Source organism: Anabrus simplex, chromosome 1 (assembly GCF_040414725.1).
Source record: "Anabrus simplex isolate iqAnaSimp1 chromosome 1, ASM4041472v1, whole genome shotgun sequence".
In the NCBI taxonomy this organism is placed as follows: Eukaryota; Metazoa; Arthropoda; class Insecta; order Orthoptera; family Tettigoniidae; genus Anabrus; species Anabrus simplex.
In genome coordinates, this window is record NC_090265.1 from 513,696,218 (window position 1) to 513,709,863 (window position 13,646).

General features: G+C 38.0%; 1 protein-coding gene across 1 annotated transcript in view; it reads left to right on the forward strand.

Annotated features, from left to right (window-relative positions):
* LOC136875368 (dynein beta chain, ciliary) overlaps window positions 1–13,646 on the forward strand; it is a 782,313-nt gene that overhangs the window by 337,291 nt on the left and 431,376 nt on the right. Inside the window, exon 21 of the mRNA XM_067148948.2 lies at window positions 4,805–4,996. Coding sequence (XP_067005049.2) covers window positions 4,805–4,996 — 192 coding nt within the window. The remainder of the gene's footprint in view (window positions 1–4,804; window positions 4,997–13,646) is intronic.

Here is a 13,646-nt window from a genome sequence, read left to right on the forward strand (position 1 = left end):
CAGTGTAGCTGTGTCCGCTCACGTCTGCCATGACTTAACAACTGAAATGAGACTGACAGGAACGCTAGCAGCAGGGTTACCAATACCAATAAAACAACTACTGAATTCCCCAATTATTCAAACTCGATTGTCCATGCCATAATATAACAAAATAATAATATGAAACTAGGGGTATGGGGACTTCTCAGACACCCTGTACATTTCCTGTCTCATTAACACTGTTTATACTCAACACTTCCTCACACAAATTATCGCCTTCTAATTCCTGAAGGTCTTCACTTACACTAACGTTGGAATCACTATCTAAAACACTGTTAATTAACTTCACTAATTCTTCATGTTCTGAAATGCATGCACTGCTAGTTACCATATTGACTACTGGCTTAAAAGGAATTTGAAATATTTCCAAGTCGCCCTATACACATGGTGTGAAGGTCAAACAAGGGAAAACTTTGACATACCCTCACACCAACCTTGTTGTATACGAAAATCTTAACACAAGAGCCATCTCTTGTGAATTGAACGGACTATAGAAAGATATCCGAGCACAGGCAATGTGCGGGCCTAACTTGTCATCCGAGTTGTAGACCATGTGCTCGCAAGCGGGCAAGTCTCGTCATCTGAGTTCATTGGGTTAAGCGACTGCACCCATCGAGCTTGGTAAAAGATGATTTTAAAGTAAGAATAATTTTTTTAAAGCGAGATATATGCCTTTTTGTTCTCACATATCAGAAATTTAAAATTGCACTACTTGCCACAATTTTAATGTCATTGTACAACATAAGTCACTTTTTATGCTCCTATGACCCTAAATAACAGTTATAGTTCACCACAGACTACTCCAAGATAATTTACTTGGAGTCAAAAATTTGCTTCCAGAAACTGAGTTCAAAAATACTCCCCCCATACACATTCACACATCCTAGTTTCCATTCTAGTTACTTTTTCTTTTTACACTCTGTCAGGCTGGTAGCTATAGTGTTATTCAGTATGTAATTCACCTCTTTGAACACTGGTAGTATCAGGGAGTAATGCAATTGCACAAAGATGTGGCAATGAAAGTTTATGAGATAAGCTACAATCATTATAAAATGGAGTTGTATAAATGATTCCACTGAATAAATTTTATTCTTGCATATTTTATCTTGAGTTTCAAAACTCTGATGCATTTTTCTAAGGTTATGAGATCAACATTCAGCCATTTCTAAGATTTGCAATTCATATAATTTGATTAAGAAAAGCTGGTAATTGACTTTAAAACTAATGGCACTTTAAATATATTCAAAAGGTAATTTATTTATTTATTTATTGTATGATGAATCAAAGTTATTTACATGTACATTTTAATACAAAGTTTGTGGACATGTGCACAAACACAACCTCATACAATCTTACAATTCTAGGTCTAATTCTCTGACCCATTCTATTGCTTCAACTGATGTATGATGGATGTCCGTTATTGTTCTTCTGAAAGCATGAAGAGGGCAGTCAGCGACAATGTGGTGGACAGTCTGTAAGGAGGCACCACAGTCACAATTTGCAGAGGTAGCCCATCCCCATTTGTGTACCAGATATCCACATCTGCCTTGGCCGGTTCGGATCCTGTTGATGATCCTCTACTGATGTCAGAATGATTTTGGTAAACATCCATTATCAGTTTCCAAGAATATAAAAGACAAACAAACCAAAAAGGATATTAAATCACAACTGAATGCCAAGAAAAGAGCAGCCCCACAGTCTTTAGAATTTTTCACTCCATTCCTTGAAAAGGAAACTAAAGAGGCAATCCAAATGATAAAACTTGGAAAAGCACCTGGATTTGATAGAATCTACCCTGAATTTCTGGATTACTGTAGACAAGCTACAGTAAAATGTTTAACCAGATTCTTTTCTAATATCCTGCAAACTGGTAACATCCCACCTCTGATGAAGAGAACAAAAATATTAGCCATACTGAAGCCAAATAAAGATCCCTCAAAAGTGGAACACTATCATCATCCGATAGCAGTTCTCAGTGTCACAAACAAACTTTTCAAGCGACTGATCTACAATAGAATTTTTAAAACAATCAACAACCATATTCCTATAAAGCAAGCAGGATTCAGATCTGGAAACAAGCAGGTATTTTCTCTCGCTACTCACATTGATAATGGGTATGAGAAGAAATTAGTAAGTGTGGCTGCCTTTTTGGAACTGTCAGCTGCCTATGACACTGTTTGGCGTGAGGGCCTCCTTTTGAAATTTTTGAACGCTATTCCATGTCGTAAACTTACAACCTTATTAAACAATATGCTAAGCAATAGTTACTTTCAGATCTACTCCAATAATGACAGAAGTAGAGTGTGTAAACGGTGGTTTTCCGTAGGGATCTGTTCTGGCTCCCTTCCTTTTCAATCTGTACATGCACGACTTACCAGAAACAACTTCAAGAAAATTAATTTATACTAATGACATTTGTTTGATGATTCAGTGCTCCAACCTTCCTGATGCGGAAATTATTTTATCCACAGATCTCGAAGCCATGGATGTGTATTTTAAGAAATTGTGTCTCCACCTAAATCCTCAGAAACAGTGGTATCTGCATTCCACCTACACAACAGACTGCAAATTACAAACCAGATGTTAAGTTCAGAAACCAAGTACTCCCATATTGTAGTACACCAAAATATGTGGAAATAATGCTAGATAGAAGCGTTACCTTCAAGCAGCATCTCTTGAATGTGGCTGCTAAAATCAGAACTAGAAGTAATATTCTACAAAAACTTAACTGGTACATCAAGGGGAGCTAATACATCCTACGATCCACAGCCTTAACCCTATCATATCCTGTTGCTGAATCCAACCTGGATCAATAGTGGTCACACTAAGAAAATAGATGTATAACTCAACCAAGCTATGCGAATAATCACAGGATGTATTTGGAGTAAGAACTCACTATGGCTACGTGTTTTCAGTAATATTCCACTTCCTGCCCTAAGAATATCAGAAGCACTTCTAAAGGTATGAAAAAACATTCAACAGAATTCAGAGCTACCCATTCACCAAGATATTACACAAACAAGAACATCAATGCTTGAAATCAAGGAAACCATCATGGCACACAGCAGTTAACCTTGAAAGATCCTCCTTCAAAGTTACCAGTTCATGGAAAATCCAGTGGGAGCAGTCATCAGTAATCAATAATCAGTCAATGCCCTGGACCAATGAGCAAACATAAATGAACAGACAATTGGAAGAAAGGATGGACCAGCATTTGATGATAAATATACCTGAAAGGAGACCTGATAAATACAGTCAGTAATTTTAGATATTTTGATTTAACCTTGTAGACTACAACAAATTCTTCAGGATTCACACTAGGCAAAAAGCAGTAGCAGCTACAAAAGCTATTCGCTACATCAGAGATATAAACCAGATTCTCTCTTGCCTCCGCCTTGGCCTTATTTGAAGCCAAAGTCATCCTTCTCCTCACTTGGTACAGACTAAGCACAAGAGACTCCTCTGCCAGTAAAATAACAATATGCACATAATTTTATTTGCATAGCCACTTACATTATTTTATAATTGACAATTCGTTGTTTTGAACAACAGTTTTAACATATGATTTTAATTGGACTTCATGCTTCATATCACGTTCACACCGCACCACTTTAACATTGAAGATTGACAAGACGCTATCATGCCGCGTCGCAGTATACAAAGACTTTGCATTTACTTATTTTAATGTGTCCTCGCCTTATTTTTAATGTTATGCATTTGTATTTGTGACTGAAGATGTCCTATAAGTGGACAAAACATGTTTCATGAGTGTAATTTAATGTAGTCTTTGTAATAAAGACAATTATAGTATTGTAAAGGTGGAATTATAAAATCTAAATTTTCACAAGTTGGGATTTAGCACACCTCCCAAGACGCAAGGCTAGTGCATACTGTGGAAGCCACTGCATAGGCTACTTGAAGCCACCAGCAGTGCCAATGCCTATGCAGTGGCCTCCATGGTATGCACTAGCCTTGTGTCTTGAGAGGTGTGCTAAGTCCCAACTGACGAGCCAAACTTAGCACATGAGGGCAAAATGCAGGCAACCAAGAATGAGTTAGCTGGAAAATTTATAATGTCCAATAACGGACCATTATATTGGTATTATAAATTTACTCATTCAGGACAAATATTTTAAGTTCCCTATGGGAATCAACAACTACATCATCAATTGACTTTACGTCACACTGGCACAGATAAATTTTATGATGATGATGGGATAGGAAAGGGCTAGGAGTGGGAAGGAAGTGGCCAGGGCCTTAATTAATGTACAGCCCCAGCATTTGCCCGGTGTAAAAATGGGAAACCATGGAAAACCATCTTCAGGGCTGCCGACAGTGAGTTATGAACCCACTGTCTCCTGAATGCAAGCTCACAGCTGTGAGCCCCTAAACACATGGCCAACTTACTTGGCCTAGCTGGAATCCTCATAATTTGCCTTTTATATCTCTTTCTATGAAAGCATCTGTCAAAATTGGGGGGGTCATCTTAGATTCAGGTCATCTTCCATTCAAGTAAGTATGTTATTTATTTACATGTTGATCTGTTGTTGACTTTTTGAAACATGGTAAGCCAACAGAATGTTTGACCAAAAGAATAACTTGCAGTTAATGACAATGTCCTTGATGATGAAAATCATTCAGGATTGACATAATTAATATTGCCAAATCTTAACATTAAAATATCTATATAATCTAGAAAATAACCACATTCCAGGTGCTTATTGAAGGTACTATATGTCATTGTGTTTTAACTTCTTTTGCCTAGGCTTTGGAGTTTCAGCAGACCTTTGATGTGTATGCATACCTGTGGATGGATAACCGTCAACAATTTCTGGACCAGTTCTTAGTTTATGGACATGGGCTAAGTCCCGAAGAGATGGATATGTTGGAGTTTGCTCAGGAGGATGTGGCACCTTTGAAGGAGGCACCTCCCACCCTCGAGCTGTTCAAAGAACAGGTATAGACTTAATTACTTAAGACTACTCTGAATCAATAGTCTGTTGGAGACTTTTAAAAATATAAAATCAGTACAATGTGCAGTCATACACAAAAAAAAAAATCAGCCACCTCCAAGCTGCCCCAAAATAATTCACAGATCCATAGAGGACAGTTTCAAGGAAGAGAGCTATATTCAGGATAGTAATACTTGTATTGGAAATATGCCATGAAAATTTGATGTCAAACGAGTGATATGGACAGTTAAGAAAGTTGTGTAGATATTTCAAGCATTTAAGCACAAAGGCTGATGGAGCTTTCCTTTAAATTTCTCTATAAAGTTGATAGTATAGGAAATAATAAAATCCTCATATATATGCCATGGAGCTGAAGGCGTATGTAATTCCTAGGTACACTACTGGAAAAAAAACAACATGAAACATCCTCAAGGACAAGGTCATTTTATTCACAAGTGATGTGACAGGTAGTTTATCATTGCAGGAGTATATGATTACAAATTCAGACCAAATAAAACACTCATGTCACAGTAAAGGGTGCCCAAACTGCTGCATCAATAGACAGTGTACCCCCCTCTGGCAGCAATGCAGGTGTGTATTCACGCATGCAAACAACACAAAGGTGGCGAATGGCATGCTGCGATAGATTGTCACAAGCATATTGCACCTTTTGATGCAATTCAGCAATGGTTATTGCAGGCTCTGGAGAACGCGTAAGTTACTGCTTCATAAGATCCCATACATGTTAAATTGTTGAGAGATCTGGTGATCTTGCTGGCCAGGGCAGTTGTTTTACACCATGCAGAGCATGTTGCATTGCAGCAGCTGTATGTGGATGTTTATTGTCCTGCTGAAAAAGCACATCACCTTCCTGTCAAAGAAATGGCAGTAGCATGGGGACAACAACCTGTGCAATGTAGCAGACACTGGTTACATTACCCTGCAGAAACACCAACTGTGACAGGGAGTTGTAACTGATGGCCCCTCACACCATTAAGCCCGGTGTGGGACCTGGGTGCCATAGGCAAATGCACTCTGGAATAGGCCGCTCACCAGGTTTATGCCGTACATGTGTACGTCCATCACTTGCATACAGACAGAACCTACTCTCACCAATGAAGACAACAGAGTTCCTTTCTCCTCTCCACTCAACTCTTTCACTACACCAGAGTAGCCATGCTTGGCGGTGTCATGGTGTCAGCGATAGCCTGGCCAGAGGCACACGTGATCATAATCCAGGTGCAAGCAATGGTTCCCAGTCATCCTTGGTGACACAACAGGTCCAACAAATGACTGGATTTCGTTCCTGGATGATGTTCGGTCGGCCACCGCTGCTTGCACTGCTTCTGTACATCATGGATGTTCAGAGCCTGGTTTACGAGTGTAGGAATTTTCCACAGACCACTTCTGAAAGTAGCGACATACCACTGATACATTGTGTCCAGCATGTGCAGCAATCCATCCAGCTTCCCACAGGATCACAGTGTAACCCCGTTCAAATGACTGCAGTTGTTTAACAGGAGCACATGCTGGGTGGTGGGGCATAGTTGTTCCCTAGGATGAATGTTTCAAACACTGTTCACCTCTAACCTCAGCACAGTTTCTGCCTGCAAAGTCAAAATAGAGTGCACATGGGCAGGCCTCCTGAGCACCATCTGATTGCTGATGTCCGTGAAAAATGAATCACTAACACAACAACCCCTCAGTATGGATATATTATACCCTATTTCCACTGAGCACAGTCCTTGAGGATGTTGCATGCTTTTTTCCCCGGCAGTGTACAATCTAATCATAAGTTTTCTGATATAGAACACGATTTTGAAATACTTCAAGTAGCAAACAGCAAACTTCAAATAACAAACAAAGGGCCAATTATGAACATTGTCGAAAATTGTTTCATTCATTGCGATCAATATTTCAACCCTAACTATAATTTAAATGAAATTTCTGAGAAATCTAATATTCTTTATGATCTCTTAATTAAATGGCTAAGAAATATTAGACCACCTAAAAACAATTTGATCTTTCAAACCGTATGCAGTACATATCCACATCTTTTACCCCCACTACCACATCCTTCCGCTCCACCTTAGCTCTGTGACAGTTGCTCTGCCTCTACCCCTCCCCTCTCCTCCCTTCCGCCTTGCCCCTTAACCTTATAATCGCATCCATCAGTCCAGCTCCGTCCGCCGATCACTCAAGCTGCTCAAGGTGAGTTCGTTTCTAGTATTCTCTCGGTTTTTCTAGACTTTTCTTTTTGATCTTTCCTTCCGATCTTTTGCCTAATTCGACTTTTATTTTTCTTCCCCAGGTTACCTAACCCATATTGAAGTGGGAATTAATTCTTTGGATCTAACCAAGTTTTATGTTTAAGTTTATTTTTCAGAACCAAGCTACAGAACACACATAGTGTCAACTTCATATGACATTAAACCCCACAACATAATTTAACAGTTTCAGAAAACTAAAGATATATACAAGCTGGACAAACCGCCATGGGTATACAACAACGGAGTTATCATTTTAATGGATTTTAAAATGGAATGCAACTTCATCATGTACCATATTTTATTTTATATTCATCTGTGCAAGTGTTATAGTGTGTTTTTAAAGTTGTTTTAAAGTCACATTTCATATTTATCCATGCAGGTTTTATAGTGTGTTTAAAGTTGTTTTAAGGTTTTATTGTGTTTGCCCAATTTGACTTTGTGGCTGATGATGGCACATATTTGGTGCCGAAACTAGTACCTCATGTGAACGATATGTGATTCTTTCACATTAATAAACATCTTTGTATTGAATAGGAGGAACCCTCTTAATTTCAAATATTGTAATCCCCCTTCAGTACGGATCATGAAATTTCTAAATATCAATGTAGGAGAGTTGAAAGAGTGTTATACCTTTGAATGTTCAGTCTGCAAGTCACTGTGAATCAAATATGCACTTTCACAATCAGCTATCTGCAACTAGTTCCAAGACTCTGTTTAATTATACACCTCTTATCTTTTAATCATTAAAAACCGAGTCTAACCATCATCACTGTGGTCTCCCTCTACTTCTCTTACCCTTCACGGCCGAGTCCGTTTTTCTCCTAGGCAGTGGGGTAACGGAGAAAGGTGTGGTTGCTTGCAAATGTTTTAGAGCCTCTAACAAATCTGGTTTGCAAGATAAATGAGCTTCCTTTACACATGGCATTTGGTCCAGACTTCAGTCAACATTTACTGCAGTGAATACTGAATTCCACAGACTGAGCAGCATTTGAGAACTTGATAGTTTTAGATATTGATGGAGGAAAAAACCCCTAGACAAACCAGATTCAAACCTGGGAACATCCACAGTAGTGCTTCAGTAATGGTAAGTTAGATAACTAGCATCTTATCTCCATGATCATCACCGCCACCCCACCACCATCACTGCCAATATTGATTATTTTAATGAAAAATGAATTTGGTTCAACTGCAAGAGGACTTAGAACTTCTATTTTCACAATCACAATTTATCGTCCATTAATTAAATGTTATGTTTCATCTCATGAATTTAAGATTGTGTCTAACCATTTTTATAAATTTAATTTCTTGTATCTGATGTATATAAACTTATGTATATTACTCTAGCTGATGATGTCTATTAGGGTACAAAACATGTACTAGTTTAAGGTAACAACATATATTGAACATAGTAGGAATTAGTCAAAGGATGTTCTACCAATCAAGACTCTAACAGGTACTTCTGCATAATTTAATAAATGAGTACCAGTTTTGGTTCACCTAGAACAGGGATGGCGAACCTAGGCCACGCGTGTCACTAGGTGACACGGGAACACGATTTCGGTGGCACACCACATGAACATAAATGTTTTTATGTACGTCTTGTAATATAGATTATACATATCTCGTGTATCGTATAGTCAGTGTTTCAGGCTTAATGAATAAATACCAAAAATCTAAATTATAATTCAATTCGGACGTGCATTATGGCAAGATGGAAACACTGATAGGTCCGGAAATCAAGTGAGATAAAATGTCAGATGCGGTAGGCGATCCATTTGCTCACCCACATAGGTGAATTAGTGAAGTTCGACGTTTGTGTGGTTGCCAGCAGCGCGTAATTTTTCTTAGTGTGTAACTTTACTGTTTTTAATTTTGTAAGACGAATAGTTGCCAAGAGATTATCCCAATTTCGAGATTTGAAGAAACTATCGCACCTAATTTCAAACCCTCATATTGCACAAATGAGTGATATTAAGGTCAATTTTTTTGAGTGGTTAGAAATGGAGTTGTACTGCCTTCTTAAAATTCAGTCATGGGTGAACAAATTCGTACAACTTGAAGCATTGGTGAAAATCGAGTGTGCCGTTTATGCTTAATATTCTCTCCAGAAGCCGGAGAAATTAATACTAGAACAGTGAAACAGCCTCCCACAAATATTTTCGGACATGAAGTAACTTGCTAAAGCGGTACATAATTTTTTTGGGTCATTATACGCCGGCATGAAGCTATTTTCTACAATGAACGTTGTGAAGTCAACAGAGACCGTCTTGGTTCACACGTAAGTGCTTCTTGTGTGTTACTGAAGACAAGTTATGAACCTAACATTTATGACGTGGCTACTAAGATTCATCAACAAGTTTCACACTAAAGTTGAGAACGATATTCCACTTAAAGCCTTTCGGCAATATTAGTATTTTTGATATCTATATCTAATATTACTTAATAACGAAGAGTGTTACAATGGCCCCTAATGTTAGGTATTCTTAAAACTTACATATTTAAAAATGTATTTTTGCAGTATTGGTAAATACAACCAAGGAACATGCAAGCAAAATTATTATTTTACAAGATATATGTAATAAACTAATAACATATTATGAAACTTAATTTGAAATTAGGGATGGAAATCGGAGGTGGGGAGGGGGCGTGGGTTATAGCTATTCCAAAGGAAAATAACTAGTGGCACAGTAGACAGTTGAGAATAATAAACCAGACTTAAAACGGCACACTGTTTGGAAAAGGTTCGCCATCCCTGACCTAGAACCATCCTCAGCTTAAACAATACATAAATTGAGAAAGATGTTTAAAAAACACACATTAACAAATAGAGTGGGAGTGGGCCGTCAGCTCTACTAGGAGCTCTTACGCCATGGATACATGATTTTTGTTTACATTTTTCTTTTGTTTGGGGTAGTGTGCTATATTACACATTTTGTAGGTTTCACGTTTTTAAATATATGTACATACACAAAATTAACTGGTTCTTCTTTATCTACCATGTTTCATTTCAATCAATGCTTTCAGCTCACCATGCTCCGTTTATATATAACTACAACAATAAATTAGGGGCTGCCTGGCCGAGGCGGTAAAGGCATGCTCGGTTCACTCAGAAAGACGAGGGTTTGATTTCCCGTCAGCGTGTCTAAAAATTTAAGAAACGTGATTTTAACTTCTTGAGATGCACTTGGCCCTGAGGTTCACTAAGACTTCACTAAAAATGTATACCAGGTTAATTTCTGAGTGGTGGAGGGGCAAAGGCAGCCAGGCATGCAATTAAGCACTTTACCCCATCATGTGCCAAAGTTATGGATAGTAGAAGCTTTCACCTTCCGCCCCTCCAAGGGCCTTCACGTCCTGTACGGAGATTACTTTTCTTTTCATAACAACAAATTACTTTTTTTCAAAGTATGTACAGTAGAAGTCTTATAGTCCGGCTCTATCGGAACCGGTCCAGTGCTGGATTACCGAAAATGCCGGACTATCGGGCGGTACCTCTTACTATGTTGTAGGTTAAGACGTACAGTGAAAACAGCTCTAACACTGCATTTTGCAGTAAAATGTTGATCAGCAGAATCTTTAGTTTAATAACACACTCCTCTTTTCAATCGTGTTGTTTCTTATTGTCATTCCATAATAATGCCGAAGTTCATCGATATTTTTATCTGTAAGTCTTCCTTTACCATTTAGATACTTTCCATCTACAACTTCTCTTTTCCTTCTGTCCACTTCAATTTTTGAAGGCATGTTCCCATCCATTTTTGAACGTGGTCCATACATTCAATTTTTTAAATCTGTTTTTTTATCATATGGTTGGCTTTCCAGTACTCAGTGTAGCACACAGCCTTCCAGACTGAATATTTCCAGAGATAGAGATATTTAAGTAAGTCAATGCATAACAACTGGATTGTATCAAATACATTTGCACTATTTACTTTGAAATAATAAAAAAAATACACTTCCCGACAAATGCATCAAATTGTTCAGCAGATATCATTATTAAGAGATAATATTAAAAATCCTGGAATGGTGCCGGACCATCGGGGGTTCTGGACTATTGGATGCCGGACTAATGGAATTCTACTGTAAATACAATTTTATGACAGAATGACTAATACCATTAAGTTAATAATGTCTTCATTGATCATACTACAAAGTTTGCTCATCTCTGATTAAAGTTCTTAGTTTTATAATTTAAATTATCTTGAAGAGTGCATTGTCATTTAAACACATTACATACAAAATGAAATTTCAAAATTAGTTAGTTCCTTCTTCCTGGCTAAAATCTAACAAAACATAATCTGGTACTATTTATTCTTTTATAAAGCTCATCATCGTGGAAGTAGTTGATAAAAAATCTGAGAAATTATTTCATCATCATTTTGAATCAGCTCCAGTTTCCCAGGTGCGGTGAATGAGCGCTCTGCTGTTATTTCTGTCCATATAGGTGTCCTTTTCCATAACCTACTGTAAATCCAGTCCATGTCCAGCTAGATCATTTCTAATCTGATCGATCCATCTCTTCCCTGGCCAATCTCTTGATCTTTTGCCTTCAAGTTCCTTCTTAAACCACACTCTACAATAGCTGTTGCTTGTGGATCCATTCTTTTAAGATGTCCAAACCATTTCAGCCTGGCTTCAACATAGATAGGTTGTTTCATATAGGGGTTGTTTCACTTGGACAAGATAGGATTTCCCATCATTTCTTATTTTGTCTCTTCTGGTTTTCTGAATCATAGTTCTTAAGAACTTAATTTCCACTGCTTGTAGTTTGCTGATATTTCTGTTGGTTTGGTTGCATATTTCCAGACTGTATGTAGTAACTGGTACAAAGACGCTTCTGTAGAGTATTAATTTTGTTCTTATGGGACTTTACTCCCACTCTACTAGTGATTTTTGAAGATGATCGGCTTATCTGTTGTTACTACAATGCCAAAATAGCGGAACTGATGTACTTGTTCCATCTTTGATCTATCTGGGGTGATGTTGAACACTACTATTTTGGATTTTGTTATCTAGAATCCAAATTGCTTGAATATAGCATTCTAGTCATTCAGCTTCTGTTGTACTTTGGCCTCATTATCACCATCACCATTATCCATTGCTTATTTGGACACCACTCTGGCAATGTTCATACAACATTTTAACCTTTTAAATTGAAGCAAATGGTGTAGATCTATTGGCAATGTTCATACAACATTTTAACCTTTTAAATTGAAGCAAATGGTGTAGATCTATTCTCAAGGCATTTCCAGATTTTCAGGAGCCTTCTCAATATGTAGGGAAATGAAGATGACATCTTTCTCTTTTTCCCAGTGTTTCTCCATGATCATCCTTACAGAAAATATTAGATCTGTTGTTAATCTATTCCTTCTAAAACCATACTGCTCCTCTGAAAACCGCGGTTCAATGATGGTTCTTAATCTCTGTTCTCTTATTCATTCCATTATTTTGAGTCCATGAGATAGAAGATTGATGCCCCTGTAGCTGCTGCATTTCCATCTCTTTCCTTTCTTAAATAGAGACGACGAATCATTTTGTCCAGTCTTGGATAGTTTGTCTGTTTCCAAATTGTGTTTAGGACTCTAAACAACCATTGCAATCCTTGCACTTCAGCAGCCTTAATCATGTCAGTGCTTACCTCATCTGTGCCTGTTGCCTTTGCTTCACTAATGTTCTTTAGGACATTTTCCACTTCTGTCTATGTTATAGTGGGCTCCACACTTTGAATACTATGGTCTCCTGTAGTTTGATACTTAAATGTTCAATATTATACAATTTTTCAAAGTACTGTCCCATCACATCTCTTATATCTTTGTCATTCCAAGTGATGTTTCCATCTTCTTTCTCCAAGGTTTCTATTCCTTCACGGTGGTTTTATTTACTTCTCACCACTATATATAACAGTTTCTTGTTGTTCTTGCTGCCCCCTTCTGGTTTCAGTGTGAATTCAGTCCAGGTTTTCTCTTTCTCATTAGGAATGATTCTTTTCACTTAAAGCTTCAAATCACTGCACAGCTGACTTGAGTAATTCTAACTTCTCTTCATTCCTTGCCACACCTTTCTGACATTCTCTGTCTCTTAGTTTTCTCATTTCATTTCTCTCCTTTATTGCTGTTTGGACAGTTTCATTCCACCATGAGGTTTGTTTCTCCCTTACTCTGCTACTACCGAGCTCAATAGCTGCAGTCGCTGAATTTTGGGCAGTATCCAGCATTCGGGAGATAGTGGATTCAAACCCTACTGTTGGTAGTTCTGAAGATGGTTTTCTGTTGTTTCCCATTTTCACATCAGGCAAATGCTGGGGCTGTACCTTAATTAAGGCCATGACTGCTTCCTTCCCACTCCTAGCTCTTTCCCTGCTCCATCGCCGCTGTAAGACCTATCT